At 41.0% G+C, this 24,325-nt stretch overlaps 3 protein-coding genes across 7 annotated transcripts in view; 1 reads left to right on the plus strand and 2 right to left on the minus strand.

Moving 5' to 3' along the window:
- The window catches only part of dhx36 (DEAH (Asp-Glu-Ala-His) box polypeptide 36), a 34,992-nt gene extending 32,690 nt beyond the window's left edge, over positions 1-2,302 (minus strand). For all 4 annotated transcript variants that reach the window (XR_013294153.1, XR_013294154.1, XM_077565885.1 and 1 more), the window contains exons 1-4: positions 1,745-2,302; positions 1,413-1,588; positions 1,117-1,200; positions 28-292 (exon numbers count right to left, since the gene is read on the minus strand). Coding sequence is in view for 2 of the 4 variants with exons in the window: in XM_077565885.1 (XP_077422011.1) it covers positions 28-292; positions 1,117-1,200; positions 1,413-1,588; positions 1,745-1,984 (765 nt within the window). In the remaining 2 variants the exon portion in view is untranslated. The remainder of the gene's footprint in view (positions 1-27; positions 293-1,116; positions 1,201-1,412; positions 1,589-1,744) is intronic.
- Positions 2,303-3,616: 1,314 nt separating this feature from the next.
- LOC144052395 (putative G-protein coupled receptor 149) lies at positions 3,617-21,978 on the minus strand. Its single transcript, XM_077566415.1, has 5 exons — positions 20,856-21,978; positions 18,761-18,942; positions 16,245-16,729; positions 8,517-8,660; positions 3,617-7,803 (listed from the first exon to the last, which is right to left on the minus strand). Exons 1-5 carry the CDS (start codon positions 21,794-21,796, stop codon positions 7,291-7,293), a joined length of 2,265 nt encoding a protein of 754 aa, XP_077422541.1. The 5' UTR covers positions 21,797-21,978; the 3' UTR covers positions 3,617-7,290.
- Positions 8,931-24,325, plus strand: part of LOC144052394 (neprilysin-like) — a 72,792-nt gene continuing 57,397 nt past the window's right edge. For both annotated transcript variants that reach the window (XM_077566412.1, XM_077566411.1), the window contains exons 1-2: positions 8,931-9,019; positions 9,163-9,212. The gene's annotated coding sequence lies outside the window, so the exon portion shown is untranslated. The remainder of the gene's footprint in view (positions 9,020-9,162; positions 9,213-24,325) is intronic.

Consider the following 24,325-nt stretch of genomic DNA (forward strand, 5'->3'; position numbering starts at 1 on the left):
AAACTGCAAACTCTCACTAAAACTCACCAGCATCTCCTTGTACTTTGCGTGTGATTTCTTACTCTGCAGATCTCTCTTCAACGACTCATCTAGTGAAACATCTCTGGATATTTGCTGGAGTAAGAATTCCAGATCTTTGTCTTTCCTCCTCAGTTTCTCCCTGTTTTTATCCTCCTCCAGTTGCTGCTGCTCAACATCATCTTCATCATCACCATCTTTGTTTTCGTCATCATCATCATCATCATCCCAAGTGTCAGGGATGTCGTCTTTAAAAGCCGCCTGAGAGATTGAACTAATAGGGGGGGAAATGGGAAAGTAAAATCAGAAGGCTTGAAGAGTCATCAATCATTTGTAATTCGGAAGTCAAGTCAGTTTGAATCTGGCTTGCTTGAATGCCATACCCGTAAATAGTGGCCTCTCGAATAGACAGCATGTTTCAATTAATCACCCACGATTGGTACATATATCTATTTTGCATTTCCCCTCCACCAATTTAAAATGTTCCCAAGTGTCATAAAATGTCTGTGACAATACAAGCATAGTTTTAATTTATAACTTGTGGCATTCTCAAGAAGCAATCCTGTACTTTTTTTGTTAACTCACTTTACTTTGTAGTTAAAACACAGCATCTACAGTATATTGCTACTTGAATCACCCTACATTCTTCTTCTTCTTCTCTTATCTATATATTCCTTTACATAGTGCCCCATAGTGGTTAGACTGGGGCACTACATAACTGAAATACCTGGTGGTACATTTACTGTATATCACATGTGTCAAGGTCTGCTCCTGTGTAATCAAATGTTGCCTGAATATAACTGGATTGAAAAATTACTTGAAAAAGACACAAATCCCTTAATTAATACAAGATACGACAAAATATGTAGTGATTCGCCAGCTTGTCTGCTCCGGCAGTCACATCAATTAAATTAATTAAGTTGAGAACAGTTACATCTGCCTCCAACTGCATGGCATTCTTGATTGGAACCAAGAATAAAATGGCATACATTACAATTACAAATGTCAACATCTAAACCGAATCTCTCATAAACACCTGGTACTCTCTGCAGATGAGTAAATAAAAGCCTTGGAACAGTGCCTGAGGAAAGTAGTTACCGTTTCTTGCGTGATGTGTCAATCTCTTCCTCCTCAAATTTGATCTTTTGTTTTTCCTCTTCAGTCATGTCTCCGTCAAAGTAGCTGCAACAAGCACATTGGTCAGTCACACCCGAGTAAGAAACACACTTTTAAAACAGACATCACTAGCCTGCTATCCTTTAATATTATTACTATAGAATAGTCAACGCAACTGCTTTGTCATGTGTTCTGAGGAAACAGGAACAGTGAATTTCCCTCACGATTGAATTAAGTACCTATCTCTGCCGAAAAGCTATCACGTCAAAACTTCTCACCAGTGACCACTTTTACTGTGAGGTGTATGCCATCTGTCTGATGTACGCCATCTGTCTGATGTAGAGCCTCTAACATCTCTGCTTGGTCTCTCCAGACCTGGCTGATCGTTCTGGACGGAGTCGAGCAGCTTGATAATGTGCTGCTCTCTGGCCTCATCCATCTGGACCACTGCCCGCTGCACACATGCAGGCAAAAATTGAGCTTTAATACAGTAAGTTTTTGTGAAAGCAGAGTTACAAGTTATACACCTTATTCGAGCACAGTGTAGTTCTAGCAAATCTGGACAAACAGCAACAGAGTTACTTTAGAGAATAAAAATGTGTAAACATACCGATCTCCGGTCAGCCTGTTTCTTCCTCACGGCTCCGAATCTTGCGTACCACAAGCCAATCTCTCGGCCCTTCAAATGTGATGGATGGCGACCACTGCTGTTGTCATGGTCGAAGCTGCCACTCGCACCTCCCCGGTTGGCTCTTTCTCTGCTGCTATCACGATAACCTCTACCGTTACCCCTACTACTACCTCCTCTTCTACCTCGTCCACTATCTCCGCCTCCATACTTGGAACTCATACCGCTGCGAGAAACACAAGCGAAGTCCGCAAAAAACGACAGAACTTGTCAACACAACCGTGAAGCATTAGCAAGCAGCATTAGCATTAGCTTGGCGTTAAGCGGTTCGCGGGATGAGCTGAGACATACGTTTAAAACGAAACACCACTAGCGTTGACGTTTACTAACTATTTAGCTATTCTTCCAAATATGTCGTTTGGAAATACTGTAATTCAATAAACGAGCTGTCATCAGCTATACTCGCGTTTGTTTCTATCCAACCGGCGTGTCGCACAACGTGACGTCGCCGGTCGCTGTCGCTTGAAAAAGACGTCCAGAGCTGTGATTGGTTTACGCGGGCAAGGAAGGTGGGACTATACGTGTGATAGATAGATAGATAGATAAATAGATAGATAGATAGATAGATAGATAGATGGATGGATGGATGGATGGATGGATGGATGGATGGATGGATGGATGGATAGATGGATAGATAGATAGATAGATAGATAGATAGATAGATAGATAGATAGATAGATAGATAGATAGATAGATAATTGCATTGACTAACCTAAAAGAACCCATTAATACAGAACTAATATGCACGTGACTGAAAATGAACAAAAATAACTGTGACCGTATATTAAAGATTCATTTAAGGGGGGGAAAAGTGTGCAATCAAAGGGATCACGACAGGACATTGTCAAAACATACCAAAAATAAACACGTATCGGCTTAACTATTCTGTACAAGCCATTTAAAAGTCAATTTTCCATGACGTTTCCAAACCAGACCAGCAAAGCAATTTTTTTGTAATAGTTCTGAATTTTGTTCATAGTAGCTACAAAACCAAATTTACACTTTTATGTTCTTCACACCTTTAATTTTGTTGTTGTTGTTGTTGTTGCTTATTCTCAGGACTTTTTTGTCTAATCCTGTTGGGATTTGACAAATTTAAATGATGCAGTCGCATTTTATCTGGCTGTCACCCAAATGGTGAACATCATAAAGCATGTGTGTGAGAACATGAGGAGGGATGGAAGGTGTGCAGGAGTCATTCATGGCATATTATGAAGACCTTGCACCCAAGATTCACCTCCTCCTCCTCCACCCTGTCTCGACAAATAATTTCCACTTTCCAAACGCGCACTCACATACCTTCTCTGCTGTATCAGGACAGCAGCCTCTTCAATACTGTGGTTGGGAAAACCAAACCTAATTTGTGTTTGCCAAAAGCAGTAAATGTGTCTGTGGTGTTATTTGGTACTGCCCAGCAGAAGAAAGCTGAATGAGAGAAGGAAACATCAAGTGGGAGAAAACTAACGAGAATCGTGAAGGATGTGAGCGATGAGGCAGAGGATTTTTTTTTTTTCATCGCTCACTGCTAGTCTGCACACCTTGTTTTGTTAGCCTCGGGGTGACCGGCGATGCATACAAATCATCTGTGTGTCCCCTGAATCGTAAAAAGCCTTGGGTGAAAACACTTTTTTAAATATAAATATTTATCAATGTATTGAATAAAGTGGTTGCGCTACATGCTAGCTATTGCAACATATGCAGGTTTCTTTCTGATGATGCTGTGAGGTTGTGAGTGGGCTGTGGAAGTCCTTGAAAGAAATAAAGAGGAGAGAGGAAGGAGGCCGGAATATTTTATTTTCGGCGTCAACAACTTTCTCAGTGCCACATTCACCTTTTCTACCTTTAGGATCCTATCGCTCTACTTGCACTATACATCACACTCACACTTTTAAAATATACTTGCCAAGGAGAGATATTATGAAAAAAAATGTAGGAATTGCTTGTATGGGTCACTGGAGTGCCTACCCAGTGCCCAACCATTTATTAAACAATCAAGTACATATTTTCTGCCGAGCTGCCTGTTGCAGAAAATATGTCCGTAAACGAACAGTTCTGAATTGGGTCCGACTGTGACGTAACAGTGAAGTGAATATGCATCATGCCACCCTAACCTGGAAGCAACACATGGTGAAGATCAGCCATTTTTAAGTGTGTTTTTAAATGTGTTTTGTACTCTGCTTGAACCACATATACAAATTGATAAATGTAATTGAGTGCTCTTATCCATCCGAGTGAAGACATCTGTCGTTCTCTGCTTTTAGACTCTTTTTCTGATTATCTCTTCATACCATAGACCGCACCCTAGATCTGCTCCTGCTCGTCATGGTAACTGTAGAATAGGGAGCGGGTGAGCAGAGGAATTCAAGGAGTTAATCATCATAATACCAATAAATGTAGATTTGGGGAACCATGGATACAAATGTGGAATAATCTTTTGTGTGTTTTGACCAAAGAATGTCAGAGACCCTTTATTAAGACACGCTGAAACTGTTTTAAAATGTGGAGAGAAAAAATACAAATATATTTTTATAATTATATGTCCCCTTTAAGCAATAAAAAAAAAAATAATTTTTTAAACACATCTAAAGAGCACAAACGAATGAGTATGTCATCAAGGTTTTGTGGAATAATCACAGCAGTGCATCAAATGAAAGCCTAAATAGATTATTTTTCCTGCTTATAAGGAATCCCAGTTGTGTGTTGTGTACTGAACCAGACGACTGACACGAATGAATAAATATGCAAACCCTGAATTCCCACTGTCAAGAAAGCAAAACGTGACTTGATCCATTTGATGCAAAGATTCATTTAAAATAAGGCGCAAGTGGATAATTAAGGGCTTCAACTTGTATCCTCTGCTCTGCGCTTGGATGCTCGACTGGCAGCCTTTGGCGCCATTAAGAGCTGACATGGTAGAATTCAACTTTTACATTCATTACGACGCTTGGCGGTTCTACTGCAATTCTCATACATGTCTTGCCTGGCATCACTGGAAATGGAAATTCTCTATGTAGTCTACTCATAGGCAATTTCCTCATAATGAGTCTTTAATGACAACATTATTCAGGGGGAGGGAACATGTTGCAGCTGATGAGTTGCGATCGCCACAGGATGATTGAGAAGCCTGCAAATGACTGCCTTAAAGAGGATGTATTCAAGGTGGCTATGCACACCATCAAAAGCATATCGCATAAACATATATTTTCAAATTGGTCTGGAATACCTAATCTGTTTTTACACACAGGCACGCGCACGCACGCACGCATATTCACTTCATTATCTGGGAACGTTAAGGCATATTTGGGTCTGATAGATGCTCGCCAGGAAAATAAGAATTCAAATTGATCTTAAAATGCACAAATTGACTTCTGGAATCTGGATTGATGCATGTGTGCATGAAAGCCCCCAGATGGCTCTCTGATTTGATGGGAAGTGAGACACATATTGTTCCTGTGATTGGAGTCACTCTCCAGTACATTCATGTGTGCAGGAAAAAAACACTGTAAGAGTCCTCACATCGCCTCCAATAATGCCGTGAACTCTTTTACAAGTGCTTGCCTTTCCTTGGCACCTCTTCTTATTTAGCCTCGCAGTCTCTTCATTTGATAGCAAAAGAGCGCACAATAAACAATGGATGTGGAGCAGGCGCAAGGAGAAACACAGCATAATTAAAATAAAGACGGTGCAGTGAGCAACAGAAAAAACACAAGTATGAACACTTGTGGCAGCCACATCAAAAAGCATTATTATCATCAGGTCTGCACCCATGTGGTCAAGGCGACATTTCATTATGAAACACTAAAGAAGAAAAAAAGACAAAACAAACAGGGATGAGTCAGACTCACGGGTCAGCTGACCCCTCCCCTAGTGGCCCGGTCATCGGTGACATCAGACATGTGACCACATTTTCACCCTTAAAACATGTCCCAATCCATTTATCTCTGCCTAAATCTAGTGAAGGTCCAATTTTTCTTCATCAAATCTACTTAGTCTTTATCGCCGCCAAGCACAAAACACAGACAGGAGGTTTAGCATTGTGTATCATTCATTTACTCGTAAGACGCAAAACATGTTGAAGAGAAAATTACTAAAGCGAACAGTAATGGACTTTGCAATGTGGAGGGATGTGCCAACTTCCAAGGAAGACCTGACTCCCTTTTCAGTGTTTGGATCACTCAGGGTGAGATGGTCAATTTCACGTGGAGGGATTTTATTTTTAAGCATCTTGAGGTTTTGTTTGTTTGGTTACTTATAGTGTAGTGGTTCAGTGACAGTGACAGTGAATAATTGTTTGCTGCCCCATTTCCACTGCTTAGTTGACCGGTATCACAAATATCAAGCTGGCAAAAAAAAAAAACATGTAGCACTGAATGTATGCCAGAAAGAGACACACTAGCAAACAACAAAAATGGAGGCTAACGAGGAATGGTGAGGCATGATGAGATGCGATGAGGAGATGCAGAACGATACGGTGGTTAAAGTCTCCATTGGTTTATGCTCCTGACTTTGCTTTTAGAGAATGAATACCATGTGCTACTAGGCCTACTTTAGAGTCCTGGGTTAGCACGACCAAAACTAAGACACGGCATTAAGGTGAGCTAACATTTATGTGTTAACGTTGGTTGATCTGTGTTTATTTATCTCATTTGTTCAAAAATTACAATGACGGAGTGGTTTACATTAACCCGCTTTTGCAAATAAACAAACCTAAATAGCAAGCAGTGTTGAACTGAGTGTATACTATGTACTGGAATTGGGGATCCCTACACTGTGACTGATGACCAGTCCCAAGTGTAGGCTAGTCTACCCTTTTCCCACAATCAGCTGGGATAGACTCTAACTCATCTAGGTTAGCAAATAGAAAAATGGATGAATCGCTAGATGTATTGTGGGCAAATTGACAGACGGAGCGTAAAATCAACAAATGAATTGTTGATGCTCTCAAATTATCCATCATATATATATACATATGTACCCACTCTCAGCTATGGTCCTAAATTCTGACTTTGTGAACGAAACATATCTTGGCAGATGGGAGCGAGTTGAGGTGTCTGGAGCATCCATTATGAATGATTCCTAGATGCCTTCAGGGCATGTCAAAAGTTTAGAGCTTGCCTCGGGGCAGACCCATGACATGCTGGCAGGATTATGTCTCACCGGCTGGTCTAGGTGTGCACCTCGGAGAGGTAGGATCGGACATGGAAGTAACCCGGCTGACCCTAACTTCTAGACCGGAGAAGTATAGACGGAGAGTTTGTAAGGTGGGTGATGCCGTCATTGTGCTTTTTTTCCACCCCAGAAACAAAATGATTCACCAATTTTGTGTCTCCGTCTAAACAGTCAGCTGTGTGAACCACTGCACTACCTTTTGTAGTGTGCAATGGAAATGGCAACCAATTAATAAATGAACAGAAAATCAAATAAAGACAAATCATATTTGAAAACAGTTGGCATTGCCAGAGGTTGTCCTAGTCTTGCGTCACGGGAGAGTCCTCCAAGTCTCCAGCTTGTTTTCTGTAGGCCTCGTTGAGCAGCTGTATTTCCTCTTTATATCCCGAGCTCCCTTGCGTCTGTCTCCGACTGTTCTGCCGATGGGCCTCCACCGTGTCGGGAATGGTGATGTTGATGGCCTCAGCCTCGGGGTTGATGGTGGTGGGGATGAGCAGGGAGTAAGAGGCCGTCTCACCCAGGTCACAGGAAACAAAACGGTTCTCCCTGCGTGAGTAGCGCAGTGACGGCGAGCGGGCGTGGGTGGACGACTGACTGATGTTGGACACAATGGAGACGCTGTCCATGGCCTCCTCATTATCGCAGATCTCCAGGACCTCCAGGTGGATCTTGACATTGGTGTCCCCAACCTCGGTTCCGATATCCAGTCCCATACTGACATCAGCGATGTTCACGTTGCCTGTGTGGCCACCTGACGTTTTGTCATCTGCACTGGGCTCATGCCCCACCGATTTGGAGCGGTACACCTCCACCTGTAGGCCAGCAAGAGATTAGCATAGTCGGATTTGCCGCATTAACATCTATTTGTCCATTTTATATGTTTGTTTGTCCCTCGAGGAAAAGCTAGATAATATATACGTTTTTTTTTAGCAACTGGGATGTCATCTTCAATCGACAGCAAGTGACAAAATGGTCGCCCCTGAGATAGATAAAAACGGCTAGATTTTGCTTCATAACTCATATTCCCCACGGGGAAAAATAATTAAAAAAAATAAATAAATAAAAATAAAAGTATATCGTATCGTATCGTATTGTATCGTATTCCACCAACGCAATATTAATCAGAATGTCATGTTTAGACTAGTGAGGTCACATATAACATATTCTTGACAATACATTTTTAAGATTGACTTCACCTTTAAATCAACAATGACCAAACAATAGAAGCATTTTCATCTTATTTAATATGATGATACAGTGCATGTCTTCACCACAAAGAACAACCTTAGTCATAAAAGCATACCGGTAAATGAATAACTCCCCTAAGGTCAATCAAAAACATGTTGCTTGAAAGTACCCTGAAATACAGCCCTGCTAAAACTGACAACAACAAACATTCTAACGAGTGAACAAGTACATAATCAGTGACACAAAACCCCAATAAATAAAATAAACAAAATGAAACTCGAATAAATAAACAATTTATGGATTTAATTTATGGATAGAATAGGAGGTCTTTGCATACCCTCTTGGCATTGTTGGGTGAGATTTTCAGTCCGTCACTGCTGACCTCGTAGGTGGACAGAGAGAGGGTCTTTCCAGTGGGGGCTTGCAGAGACACGGTTCCCTGGAAGGCGCACAGCGGGATGGACAGACCACCTGATGACCTCTACATTGAGAGAAGAGTCCATTGAAAATTATTCCATTTTATATCAAGGTGTACGATCATCTTTCTGTATATTTTCACATAACTTACACACTATTAATAACAGCTTTGCACATAAAATAATATTTACAGTTTTGTTTCCATTTTACTTAATATTTTTTTTGTTTGTTTTGTTTTTTTTGATCAATTATAGGCTTTTATTTTGAAAATGTATTTTATTTTGACGGCTTATAACAACTGAAGACGAATTACTTCCTGTTGCTTGGCCGTGTTGTTCACCTGACCTCAGGCGGCAGGAGGCCACCTGATACCAAAGTGAAACTGTTTTCTCCGGAACATGACAAAACAAGACATGCCTGCAGGTGCAAGTATAATTTTAGTTCACCACAGTAAAGACGTTATTTGAATATTGATCATGTAACCGTTTTCAAGCAGCAAATGACATTTAAATGTGTTTTACTTGCTAGCTACCAAGCTATTCTAATGGCTATTCTTTCTATTAAAGGGTTGCTAATGCAGAAGGTGCCAAGTTAGCTGTGACCACAGTATTGTTTGGTGAGTTTATCTCTTTGCATTAATAAGTGTCTATGATGTCAATTAAGTAGCAAAGCTTGGTGTAAAGACAATTTCCCTTCTTGAGATTAATAAAATGCAATAATTAGAGGCAAAAGGTGAGTACTACAGGTGCATATATAAGCTAATAAATATAAGTATAGATAACTTTGAAAATACAGTCAGAAAATAACATCAGCATTTTTTTTCATTTTATGTTTGATGCTCACAAGGTTAAAAGTACTGTGTATTAATGTGATTTCATGTTATTTGTAATGTTTTTTTTTTTTTTTAAACTGACCCGCTGAATATGTTTGTGGACAAGAAAACCACTTTGCTACTATTTGCTATTTATGTGAATGTAAGAAATAGAAACTGTTGGTAATATAAGGTATACATGTATATATAAAAAAAGGAAACCAGTTGTTCATTTGGTATATTGTCATATTTTTATTGTTTAATAAAAGTCTTGGCAAACCTGCAAAAAAAATTGCTCCTCAAAATGAGAAAGTTGCTCCTCAAACGAAGTCACTAATTAACAAACCTACAACTCTAAGAAAAAAAAGAAGTTAGTTTTCAGTTTTGTTTCTAGTTTTACAGAAAGCCACCAAAGGGATTTTGCATGAGCTGCTGAATGCAGAAAATAAAATTTTGAATCGTTACTGCCACACGTGGCCGAAAGATAAAACTGCAAACGACATCACATCCACAGACAGGGTGGAAAATTCGAACCTGAATCCAGTCTGAAAACTATTAGCAATAGGCCATCAGGACTCAGGAGTAGCCATTGTGAACAGCTAAGCATGTTAATCTGCTTATTAGAAGATGTTTGAGTAAAAAAATTGTCATATAAAAGGGCTATTCTAAATATATTTTGGGGAAAATTGCTACATATTGCAAACTAGCCCCGTGGCACTTGGCACACTGTGCTTTTAGAAACTAGTTTCCGCACTTTGAACTACAGTATAGATGCCGCTAAATAAATACATAAAATAATTGTCCTGACTTCTGACAAATGAACTCACATTAATAGAAAAAAATCGATTAATTGCCCAAACCTAAATATTAGTAAACAAAGATGAAGTGATGCAAGTGACAATGCTGCAATATTAAACCATTTTATACACTCAGCTGGTGATGTGCTTGTTAAGTTTCTGTACTGAATTGACATAATAAACCCAACCCGCTTTGCAGCTAGACAGTCGTGGTCTCCATTTCCTTTGTTTCCACACCAACAACGTGATTGTTTAATTGCAGCCCAGGCCGCGGCGACTTTATGGTAGATTTGTCACTAAATAATTGAGCCGTGGCTACTCTGTTTGCAAAAGAGACAGCAGGCGGAGACTCTGGCGGGTGTCATTAAGGCCTCCACATTATTTACATTAGCAGCCTCTGCTGTAATGATCGTGGAGAAGGTGCACATTAGAGACAAAAGATGCCCGGCTCCATTACCTTGTCAGTGTCTGCATCAGTGTGAATGAGTGGGGGAATAGTGGGGAGATAGGGAGGCAGTGAGACATGAATGCTGAAGGCACATTGTCAAGTAAATCAAATAATGCTTAGAAGCCATCAGCGTGATGAGCACACAGATGGAAGTGAGCGCGTTGTGGAGGCATAAATCTATTTAGGCGGGATCTGCCAGAAATCAAATAATAAATGATTACGTTTAAGGGTGCTGCATTGGATGAAGGTTATCCTGCGTCTCCAATAAATGAATGTAAATCAGCGTCGTGTCAGCTGATGGAATCGTAGCCAAGTGTATCAGGTCAGCACATCATTTTGCCGTTCTTTAGCAACATAAAGTAACCAAGATAACACCTCTCGGTATGATGCAATTCAAAACTATGTACATGCTACCAACACAATAAAAAACATATTGCAAAAAAATGGTGTCAAAACTGCACATTTTTAGCTCGCTATCTAGCGTTATAATACTTCGAGTCAAGCTAAAACGGGGTTTGCCCATATAGGCAATGAAGCCAAATTTGAGCATTTTTCCTCCTTCACGGTCAAAGTCAGCTAAGATGCGATTTTCTGATATCTCTGAGTGATTATCCTGTGGTGTGGGGTGTTTTAAGGGTCATTTTTTCCCCCTCTCAGTTGCTTGGAAAACAGTTGGAGGCAAATAATACTTTAAAGTGAAAGTCAACCTTAAATATTTCTTGACAATATGTTATATGTGACCTCACTAGTCTAAACATCACATTCTGATTAATATTCCAATATTATAATAATAATTATAATAATAATCCAGCCATTTGTATCCATCTCCGGGGCGGCCATTTTGCCACTTGCTGACTGTCAACTGAAGATGACATTAATTTTGCGTAGAGTTCAGGCAACGACCAATCACAGCTCACCTGTTTTCTAAAGCGGAGGTGCGATTGGTTGTTACCTGAGACCTGAGCAAGATTGATGTCATTGTCCGTCGGCAGCAAGTGCAAAATGGCCGCCCCCTGAGATGGATAAAAATGGCTGGATTTTGCTGCATAACTGATATTCCACTAACGCAATATTAACCAAATTACCATATTTAGACCAATACATCTATCAGCAGTATATGCAATCAGTAAAACAAAATATATAACACACAAATTTGGCTAAAGTTACCCAATTACAAGCCTCCTCTTTAGTGAGGTATTGCCCAATATGAAATGAAGCTTTACTGCTCAATTCTGCACTTGGCGTCTCTTGTCCATGTATTTATTTGAAAAGGAAATATGATAATCCCATATGTTTTACTATGAATTCTTTATTGGATTGAAAAAAAATAATAATTCTTCCCCCCCCCCTCTTCACAACGCAAGTGAATGAGTCTTTGTCTCTCCTATGCCAAACTGTACATCCCTGGCTTTTTATTTATTTATTTATTTTTGTTATTTATTTATTTATTTATTTATTTATTTTCTAGGAGAGCTCAGTATTGTTCATTCGATTTGACATCATCATTGCTCTCCTTTTTTTAAAATAAATAAATAAATAAAATGTTATTTTTTTCTTTCTCTCTTTTTTTTAAAATATATATACATATACACACACATATATATATATATTTTTTTTTTTGTATGTGGGTGAGCATGTGCGTGCGTGTGCGTGCGTGTGTATTCATCAGTTCACCTAAAGCCCATTAAAAAAAAATCCCATACTAATAATATAATATAATAATAAATTGCCAAATGCAGAAACATCAATGTAAGTTATCACGATGTGGTGGCTCTCGCTAACAGACATAATTAAGTAACCAGAATTAGGTTAAAAAATTCTATATACGTAGACCATGTTTCTATAAATTTTGATATTTGGTTTTTATTTGAGGCAGATATTTTTTCCATTAAAATGTGATTTATGAGGAGGTTAGACCATTGGTCGATATTCAGAGTTTGTTTATTTTTCCAGTTAAAAAGAATTGTTTTTTTAGCGATAGTAAGGGCTAAAAGTGTAGATTGAAATTGTTTATGTGGTAAGTCAGTTGTTGTTAGGTCACCTAGCAAACACAAGTTTGGCTTTTTATTTTTTATGATACAACGTCACAACTTATTTCAAGTCTTTATTTCCAAACCTCATATTTTCAAAATGCACATTTCAGTGAAATACTACTTTGACAGAGTTGAGAGTCTTAAAAGAAAACCCTGCTTGTGTATAAAACGATGCCACAGGTGTACTGTTTCTCACGTTAGCTGTGAGACTCATTCTCTAGTCTGTCTCGATCAATGCGAGCATTTTCTCTGATGTTTGCAGGGTATCGATTATGGTTTCGTAGTGTCTCGCCACATTCAATACGAATTTCCTTTTCATTGTGCACCCTGTAACCATATGCAGTAACAGCATCTATTTACGTGAATGGATCTGCTCGCAGAGGGCTTGTTTTGCTCCACGTGAACGCACAATAAAGCCTCCCGGGTAGCGGCGTGGCAAACGTGCTCGCCGGCGCAGTCTGAAGTCACTGAGAGGCTAAAGATGTCTTTAAGCTTTAATTCCGCCTCTCTCTGTGGCGGCTGGAGGCTAGGGGGTGTTGACAGTATGCAGCAGAGACAATGGATAATGACATCTAGCCTGCTAATGAGTAACAAAACACAGCCAGGCGCACCATAAATCACAAACTTTGTTGGTGATGTATAGCTTTGTGGGTCTCTGCAGTTTGCACGACAGGATAAATAAGCTCCTTTTCATGTACCATGGGGAGTGGGAGGCTCTTTAATTTAGCCTTTTTTCAGCCTTTCTTTCTTTCTTTCCTTTTTTTCATATAGTTGACGTTTATTTACTCGTCTCCAGAGAGCACCGCGGGTGTCTGAAACTGAAAGCCTTTATATTTTTGACATTAAATTTGACATTAATTTAGGACATAAAAGAAGGACGCACCATTCACATGTACACAAGACGGCAGTCAATGTCTTTGACTTAAACAAGATGCAAAGCGAGAGGGAGCCAAAGCCAGACTGTGGATGCTTGCTCTGTGAATTTTGCACCCTCTGGTGATTTTCAAGCCCAAATACTTCAGACCAGGGGTGGTCAAGTTCGATCCTCGAGAGCCCCTATCCAGCCTGTTTTCCATGTTTCTCTCCACTAACACACCTGATTCGTGATCAGGATCGTTATCAAGCTTCTGCAAAGCTTGCTGATTAGCTGATCGTTAGATTCAGCTGTGCTGCAGAAGGGAATCATTGAAAACAGGCTGGAAAGAGGCTCTTGTGGATGAAAATTTGTGTTGTTCCGATACCGATACTGGTATCGGCAGAGGCTCCGATACTGCATTCAAACAATGAGTACTAACAAGTAACATGCCGATACCATTAATTCTGACACGACATTCACGGATGTGTGACATGTTCACTGCACGCCGAGCTAAGATATCCTATTGGCCCTTCAATGCTCTGAACCAATGGCAGGACAGCTTTCTCATGTTGAGAAAAAAATACAACGTAGGTTTCGGTAGCTGGGTATTGGAATCGGTATTGGGGGCCAAAAAACAATATCCGAACAACACTAACAGAAACTTGAGCACCCCTGCATCAGACTTTTAAGTGGAGCAGAGACAGCGTGTGTAGTATTTCATGCATAAAACTCCACTTTCACTTCTAACTCCCTCCAAACATTTAATCATTTGAACTCTTTAATCTCATTTGAATTGGGCTTGGAAATGAAAAAAAAAAAAAAGGCTAAAATGGTGCCATGCTGAGTTCAGTTGTTGAATTCCTTCACAATGTCCTTGTACCAAGCAAACCACAATTACAAAAACATGTTAGCCTCTAATGGATAAATCCAATTAATATAGATATGAGTACACATTGCAGGCTCCAACACCCCTGCTCCAAGAAGTCAATAAATAGACCCGTGCCCAACTGTGAGCTCAACTCTGTGGAGCCGCATGCAATGAATATTTGCTTTTGACTGACAGGCTGACATTTTCTGCCTAAAGGATGGGAGACAGCATCTCGCTCGATGGCACGACTGGTCCCAATCCATTTGTGGTTTAACCCAGATCAAGAGATGTAGAAATGAGACAGTTAGAGGCAACTAAAAAAAAAAAAAACACCAAACACAGAGACGGCAAGCAGACCTTGCAAGGCAGCTGAGCAGTTAGAAAACAATTGTTATCTTGCAAGCAAATTCTGATTAGCATGGATCTCGAGTAGACAAAGCAGCAGTTTCTCAGAACTGCTACATGTGTCTTCATGAAAAGAAGAAACAGCTTCTTTAATCAAAAGGATAATTGTACTCTTGACCAAACAAAGCTAATCACTTTTCCAAACCGTTTCTGGTAGAGGTAGCATCACCTAACGCAATTATTTAGCTGACTAAAGCAGACAAATACACTTTGTTCCCCACTTAATCTTCTGGAAAAAAAATATGACTTAAAAACAAACACAACTTGAATCATTATAGCAGGGGTGGCCAAGTTCGGTCCTCGAGAGCCACTATCCAGCCTATTTTCCATGTTTCTCGCCACTAACACACCTGATTCATGATCAGGATCGTTATCAGGCTTCTGCAAAGCGTGCTGATGAGCTGATCAATAAATTCAGCTGCGCTGAAGGAGGGAGACATGGAAAACAGGCTGGAAAGGGGCTTTCGAGAACCGGACTTGGGCACCCCTGCATTAGAGGCATGAGCACAACTCCTCCACAACAAAAATACCTTTAAATTGCCACTAGGTGGCAGTATCACTTTCAGTTTACTCTCCATTATGTCAACTCTTGTTAATGGGTGAGTCGTGTGACTTTAATTTTATTCAACTACTTGCCAGTTAAGAATGTTAGTCGGAAGTGGTAATGGTGTAATCAAGTAATTCACGATAGGATATAACAATATTTGAATGATTATAATCATATTATGGCGAGCAAGCAATAGTTGATAAATTGGAAGAAAAATATCTAAAAAAACATCTGTTTTGGAAGAAGAAAAATGTTCTTGCATAATAATAACAATACAAAAAATGTAAGAAACAAAATATCTGAATCTCAAATAAGTTTGACTATAAAACCAGAGGTGGGCACTTCTCAGTGGGTGTATTTTTCAGAGGCGTTGCATCATAAAGCACTCGCCGAAAATGTGAGCGTCTATCAACAACGAGGCCGACCTCTGCAGAAAACCATGAAAAACTGAGTAGGAAGTGTGTAGGCTGCTAATAAAACTTATTTTTTTTACGCCTGTATAAGAAATAAAGATTTTATGATGGTTTGTCCATAAAAATGTGTACCTGTTGCTTATCACAACCAAGCAAATATGTACAGACATAAAACGTTAATTTCCCTTTGGACCAAATGTAAACACATGAGGGGAGAGTAAAAGCCAACCATTTTAAGTTCCTGAGTCTCTAATCGCTCATAGTCAATTGTCTTTATAGTCAATATATATAGCATGCTAATGCAGCGATTGTTTGACTAGCATGCAAAAGCAATGAATTGATGTGTCGGGGGGGGAAAAAAAATCAATTCTCACCAGCCATAAACTGCAAAACGACAGCTACAAATTGCTTCATGAAGTGCTTTGGTGTTAGAATTACAAACGGAGCGTGTGGGGTGGCCAGTGGTTTACCTGTCTGGGTGTTCGCTCTGATTTGCTTCGGCACCACTCCCAATCTGTCAGCTCAATTTTCCGGCACTCTTCATGCGACAGCCTCCTTTCCGAGCCCTCGAATACAGACGAGGTATCTGTGAGATGGCGCTCCTTCTCTCGGTGAAGTAGAGAGGGCGAGTCTTCCTCACGTTCATGGTTCTCACGGGGCAACGGAGGGCAATCAGCCAGTGCCTCTCCGCCGCTGACATCTTCTAGCAAGAGGTCTGAATGAAAGGAGCTGTCCACGGGCAGTGTATCGCTGAAAGCAAAATTTGGGCCCAAGCTGCAGAGCCCACCGCTCTCGAGCGCATGCAGACGGCTGTTGGGGAATTCGCTGTTGAAGAGGCTGTGGTAGGCTCGCTTCTCGGTCGGCGCGGCGGCGTGCGACGTGGGAGCGTGAGACAGCTTGAACACTCCGCAGCCTTTCTGGAGGGAAAGGTTGAACTCAAATCTTCTTTTCATTGCTGTGAATAGAAGATTTGACAATCATTTCTGTCCGGACAATAGTCTTACAGTCTACAGGGATGTGATTTTTCCGCTAATTCGCGGAATTCCGCTTTTTTTATCTCCCCCCAAAAAAAATTTTTTTTTCGATTTTTTTATTTTTTATTTTTTATTATTTTTTTTATTATTATAGTAGTTCATTGTGTATGCACATGACTCCGACAGATAACATCTTCTGCTATAACAAAGACATTTGTGGTATGCTCTAATATGAGTTACTTTTCATTTGGTCATGATACAATTATTTGTTCATGAAATTTGAACTCTTCAACATTATTTATGTGTTAACTTAGTAATCACATTAGTTAGATATGATGATATTCTCAGTGATAGTTTTTAAAAGCAAAGGCAGTCCAATGTTTTTGAATGTGACTGATTTTGAGTTGACTAAAACTGCCATTTTATATGGGATAGTTCAATATACATTGAAAATTTATGCTGTTGTTTTGTCTATTTCTTTGTCATGTGAGTGCATTGAAAGTACTTAAAAACGCGGAAAACCCATGAGCTCCGGGGCCCTTGTCCCCCACCAGGGCACTGCCCTGGACCTAGCTGGGTGCCAGCGGCCCCCAGACCCCCGGCTAAATTTTCAGATAATTTCACTTTGGTCAAATCACATCCCTGTTGTTACTATACTCCCAATATAAACTTCAGCTTTACAGTTGCCACGTCTACTATGACACAGGGTGGTATCAGTCTTAGGGAATGTAGATAAAGGGGAAGTCAACCTTAAAGGGATACTTGACTCATTGAGCCATTTTCAGCAGTAAAAAAGTTTGTGTATTTTGTCCAGAATGAATTTGATAACTACATTATTTTTTGTATGCAATTAAATACCTTTAAAAACAAATTTCCCACTTGCTGTCAACTGAAGATGACATCACCTGTGCTGAGGAAGTAGGTAACGACCAATTATGGCTCACCTGTTTTCTGGGTTTGATCAGCAAACTGAGCCATCATTGGTCGTTAACCGTTTTCTCAGCACAGGTGATGTCATCTTCAGTTGACAGCAAGTGGAAAATTTTGTTTTTAAAGGTATTTAATTGCATACAAAAAATAATATAGTTAGCAAATTCATTCTGGACAAAATACTAACTTTTTACTGCTGAAAATGGCTCAATGAGTCAAGTATCCCTTTAAACATTTCTTGGCAATATGTTATATGTGACCTCACTAGTCTACTAAACATGACATTCTGATTAATTTTACATTTATGGAATATGAGTTATACAGCAAAATCTAGCCGTTTTTATCCATCTCAGGGGGCGGCCATTTTGCCACTTGCTGTCAACTGAAGATGACATCATCTGTGCTGAGGCAACGGCCAGTCACAGATAAACTGTTTTCTGAAGTTGAGCTGTGATTAGTTGTTACCTGAGACCTGAGCAACTGTGATGTCATTTTCACACGAGAGCAAGTGGCAAAATGGCCGCCTTCTGATATTGATAGGAACTGTTGAATTTTGCTGCTTAACTCATATTCCACTAACACTATATTAACCAGAATACCGTATTTAGACTTGTGGGGCTGCATAGAACATATTATTGTCAATATTTTTTGGGGGTTGACTTCTCCTTTAACCCAGTGGCAATTGCTGTTTTTTGTACTGAAGGGAAAACAGAGGTTTCAATTTTGATATTGTGTTGATTATTTGTTCGCCTATTTGGCACAACTCGTCGATCCGAGCAAGGAAATCTTTTAGTAGAAATTGATACCACGCTGCCTACACTGAAGCAGCTCTTGCTCCACACCAGTGCAAAGAAAGCTCCAACATGAACCTCAGTTTACAGATGTCACGTCTGCTCTGCAGGCACTGTAGGATGCAGTCAAAAGCGTGACATATGCTGCACTCAACCACTTATATGTTTTACTAGGGGAAAAAATGATGCCGTTTATTTGACGTGTGCTGCTTATCTGGTCTCGTCCATTTGAGCAGAATACACTATCTTATAAAATACAGTATTTAGGCCTCGTATTTGATTCCTGGCTACCTGAGGGGTCCGGCGTGGGCTCACGGTTGCAGTTAATGAAGCAGCCGCACGGCATGTGGATCCAGCGCTTGGATAGCACGAAGAGCGGCGTAACGGCAGGCGCCAGCAACGTGAGGATGAAGCCGAGCGTCTCGAGGGACGCGCTCCGTGCATCGGCGGCGTGGCGCACCAGCATCAGAGTCTGTGAATGAAAGAGAGGCGGACATGAATACGAATGAATCGGAGATGGCGCCGATTCAACTTGCGTGCGGATGAAGACGCAGAGGAGAGTGGAGGGAATCACTCGTGTTCTTTATCAGGGCTGCTTTTTACAGTACAGTATAGCATCCTGGGTTTTGATGTCGTTGTATTGTCATAACTTTGAAAAGGTTACTGTAAATCTAAAAATATGTTCAAAACGAATGCGCAAAAACATACTGAACTTTTTCTATCAGGTGATTACTGCATAAAATTTTGCGAGGAGGGTATAAGAACTGTCATCTTTTGTTCGCCGCCATTTTGTTTTTAGCTGTTTCTTTTGCGTCCTCCTTGTGCTGAAGGCCTTGTGACCTGTTTAAGACCAAGCTGCCTTACCTTAATAGTTTTTTACATTTCATTGCGCCATAACAGATTCAAAATAACGTTAATATGACACATATCATATTGGCATTCTTTCAGAGGATTTGTTCGTGTGCATTTTGGCAAATGCCACTCATCCATTTTTTTTTGCCAATGACCTTAAGGCTTTTTTCTCTTTCTGTAATGAAAGTATCCAAACTATTTGTGTGTTCATGACTTGCAAAATGTGTTGCTTTGTTCTGCACTGTTAAAGGCCTTGTGCGTTAATTTTGCCAAATCATGACCCGCAGAGAAATTTATTGAGAAGTTACTTGAAAGACTAAATTATCCGCATGCAGACACTCTGAACTCACCGTTTTTTGTGTGTTTGTTTTTTATATTAATTGCTATCCTGAAGGAATACTTAAGAACCAACGTGCTGTCAAGGCCAAAAGGCTCCTTAACTGATACACTATCCTAGAATAAAATGTTCTTCCTTGGTCCGTCCTACACCTCTTCATGCAGGACCTTAACATACAAGTGGGTGGACACGGATTCATGAGCAAATAAAAAAGTCACGGCCAAATACTTCCATTTCACTTGCTAAACACTTACTGTATTTTGCTTGGAAAGAATTCATCTGTCGAATTTTGTAAAACCTTGAGTAATTTATCTTTTATTTCTATTATTTTGGGGAAATCAATATTTTATTTAATACTACAACTATACATTTTAGAAGTCGACTCGTATGGCACTTTTTCGAACATATCATGGTGATTATATTTAATTTTGCATTGATCATTGTCTTACTGCATAACTTTGTAGACAGCTGGTACATGGGATAAGTAATAATAATAATAATAATAATAATAAATCGCATCTTCAACATCTTGATATTAGGGTCTGCTTGCATCATGGTCAAGCAGGCCAGCGACCCACTGCATCGACATTGCAGCTGTGGTACAAACAGTTTGCTGTTGGTATCTACTTTGTACCACCCAATACAATGAGCATTCATTTCAATTTGCCGAAGTTTAAGTAAGCCGGTTTAAGTAACATCAACAAAATAGTCACGAACCTAATCTGTATACAATTGAAACACATGTAGACATCATATAGCAATATTCACAGGCATGTATTCTTAATCCTCTGCGAAGAACGGCCAATACTACTGAGGCTTTCTGACCGGTTGTCACCTTCTCTTTCATGTGTATCCATATGTTGATATTATACTGCCCCCATGTGGTCAAGGCGCAAACACCAGAAGGATCAACACAACGTCCATTGAAATGAAGTGGAAATGTGGCCAAAAAAATCTTTAATTCTTGATGTTCTATTTAATTATCAGTTTTCCTATTTAAAAAGACAGTAGTTGGCTTTAACGGGTTAATGATGGCTTATCTTAAGATGATTTTAGATACTATAGCCAGGAAACGTATATCAAGGCACCACTTACTGACACTGCTAAATCAAGCGCATTTGCAAAAGAGAAATGCATTGAAGATTGAACATAATACATGTTTAAATGTTGTGTGGTGCGCGTATTGTTATACTCATCATCATTGGCATCCACAAAGTAACCCTGACAACCGCCAGGATCATAGAAAAGCGCTTTTGCGCAAACGCCACAGGCGAGTCCCCCACAGTCGCCGACCTTTGCCGGCAGACGGACCCCGGGAATCCCGCGCCCGCCTCCATCCCCTCCTTGAGCTCGCACGTCGTCCCGCACGAACTCGGGCTCAGTTGGTTGTAGGCGCCGAAACTTTTGTCCAGGCTGTCCCGAGAAAGCGAGCGGACGTCGCCCACATATCCCGCGCACTGCACGCTCCTCTGCGGCTCTCCGGAGCACAGCAGCTGGTAGGTAAGCGGCAGGAAGAAGAAGAGCAAGCCGCAAAAACACAGCGAATACAAAAGGAAGAGCAGCAATGTGTAGAAGCTGTCACCCTCTGGGAAGCAGCCTAGGGGAGCTTGCGCGAAACTGCCCCAGCCGCACAAAGGCAGCACGCTGACGGCTAAGCTGACCACCCACACGCCGGCGATGGCCCACATCACCCGGAGGGGCCGCCGGACGGAGCGCAGCACCCCGAACCTCTTGGTCACGTAAAAAGTGTAGCCGGCGATCAGACAGGCCTTCATGTTGCTCGAAACCCCCTGGAAGACGTAAAGGAGCCCAGCGAGGGTGCACAAGCTGGCCGAGCCTCCGTCCCGCTCCCACTGCAGGAGGATGAAGAGGGACAGCGGCACCACGCTGAGCAGATCGTCCACGGACATGGACGCCACGATGAGACTCAGGGACGTCTTCCTTCTCATCCGCAGCAGGGACAGAAGCGAATACACGCCGCCGACGAATGTGGCGGCGGCGATGGTCACGCACACGGCGAAGAGCAGCAGGCGGATGCGTCCCTCCGCCGTCACCTCAGCGGCGTCCGCCAGTCCGGTTGTGGCCGCCGAGAGGTGGCTGTGGTCAGGCGGCGAGGAGTTGAGGTGCGGCGTGGACATCTTCCCTGCGATGAAGTTGTCTCCCTACTATCAGACGACGCTAAAGTTGGCACGGAAAGCAGAAAAGATAGCCATAAAGCACATTGTGATTTTTTTTTTGTGTTTGTTTTGGAAGTGGGTGTGTGTGGAGTCGACCAAGCTGAGTTGGCCGCTCAGAGCGCGCCACCGTGGGGGGCACGTAGCCTCGCTTATGTGCACGCGTTGTCAAAACCCACCCCCTTTTCCTCTTCAGTCACGATGGGGCTGGGCTCATCATACAAACTACTACAGCTCCCACGTAGCACTATTAATTTCATACACGTGTTCCACCTGCATACCAATTAGCAAAGACAATACTCTTAGCAATCCCTTTAGATAAACCAAACCTAATTAAGGTAGGATAATGAATTGCAAACTTAAAGTATAGGTAGCAGTTCTGATTAATGGGTTCGAATTGGTTGGTTGGACCGATCCAGGGTGTACCATACACCTGACTCAAAGTTAGAGATTGGCTCCACTGCTATGGTAAATGGATTTCTGGATCCTGTAGATGCTTTTCCTAACAAAGAACTATATACAGTGGGTTGTGGGTGGTGCTTATTTTACAGTATTAGAACAATGCATATTGATCAGGTAACACTGGGAGAGTAATTACCGATATACAGTGCAATCACGGGCTACAACCTCAGGGTAATGAACGGACAGCTAGTGGTGGACTGGCCATCTGGATTATAGGGCACATGCCCGGTGGGCTGGCGTCTTTTGGGGCAGATGTGGTGCTTTTTGATTATTATTGTCCTACATTTTACCCCAAGAGCCCACACTTTACAATAGATGGAGCAGCCCATGAAACCATTTACAATATAGAAGGTAAACTGAATCAATAAACCTCAGTGGCAGAGCTATGTGGTAGCAAAGGGTGGACAGGAGTCATTTCTGACTACAATATTATAATTTATAAGAATCTGATCTGGAGCATTTGATTCTTACTCTCAATGTCAAATAGGCACAGTTCTTAATGTTTGGGGTATTTTGATGAAAACATTCACAGTTATCTTATTAAAGTGGAAGTCAACCTTAAACATTTCTTGACAATAATATGTTATATGTGACCACTAGTCTAAACATGACATTCTGATTAATATCACATTTGTTGAATATGAGTTATGAAGCAAAATCCAGCCATTTTTATCCATCTCATGGGGCGGCCATTTTGCCACTTGCTGTCAACTGAAGATGACATCAATGTTGCTTAGGGCTTAGGCAGCAAACAATCACAGCTCACCTGTTTTCTGAAGGTGTGCTGTTATTGGTTGTTACCTGAGACCTGAGCAAAATTGATGTGACGTCGTCTTCAGCCGACAGCAAGTGGCAAAATGGCCGCCTCCTGAAATGGATAAAAACGGCTAGATTTTGCTGCTAAATTTATATTCCACTAACACAATATCAACCAGAATACCATATTTAGACTAGCAGGGCTGCATAGAATATACTATTGTTAAATGAAATTTTGGGTGTTGACTTCCCCTTTAAGACACTTGTGGGAGCTCTTTTAAATTGTGGACAAAAAAATGCATAATAGGTCTCATCTAAAGTTGCCAGCAGCAATTAAATGTCCTGCACTGCCCCTTTCCATGCATGAATCATTAGAATAATCATCAATCTTGCATGCTTAGCCCACAACAGATGTCACTGGCAAAAAAAACTTGGCAATATCGCATCTCCATGTGTGTGTAGGATACCCGCTTCCAATTGGGGATCATTTGGACAAATTACTTTAGGACTGTATGGCAAAATGAGTCCCTGGATTCACCTTGAAATGGCTTCTTCAAACCCAAATTGCCAACAAAATTCTTTATAGATAAGATTTTACAACTTGGAAATTACCTAACTCCACTGAACAGATGTTTACACTACATCTAGGCCAAGTCAGCCTGTGTGTGTGTGTATGTCATTGTGTGTCCTTGTTTTGTCCCTCCATGAGCTTTTCAAGGATTTTCAACTACGAAGGACCACCATGTTTGTTCACAAGGTTCATGAGCGTTCACCCTTTTAATAGGAAGCTTGTATTCTGCTTTTTATGGAGTACTAGTATCTGCGCAATGACAGGCCACACTTGTAAAGTCCGCTACGCCTCTACTATACTCAATGATGTCATTGTATAGGAGCTGCTACATTGCGGGAAAGCATCCTAAACATGAGTGCGTAAACATCTCTGACTTGTGGCCGGCTAATTGAGTTTGGGCTAAGTGACTGAGAGGCCGCCTAATGACTCTTCTCTCTCTGGAGCCACAGGGACGCAGCGGGGAACATTAGAGGACAAAATGCAGCTCTCGTGGGTGTACACACGAACACATGAAAACGCACGTACCAGCTGATCCCAGAGTTACACTGCAAGGTGGCCTAGTTTGTATGTGTGTGTGTGTGTGTGTGTGCATGGGTGTGCAATGTGAGGAAGTAAAACGTGTTAGTTGGTATATATAACCTGGCCGTAAAAAATGTCAATCAATAATTGTCAATGTAGCTGAATAACACAAAAAAAGTCGATTT

The sequence above is a fragment of the Vanacampus margaritifer genome, chromosome 5 (genome assembly GCF_051991255.1).
Source record: "Vanacampus margaritifer isolate UIUO_Vmar chromosome 5, RoL_Vmar_1.0, whole genome shotgun sequence".
In the NCBI taxonomy this organism is placed as follows: domain Eukaryota; kingdom Metazoa; phylum Chordata; class Actinopteri; order Syngnathiformes; family Syngnathidae; genus Vanacampus; species Vanacampus margaritifer.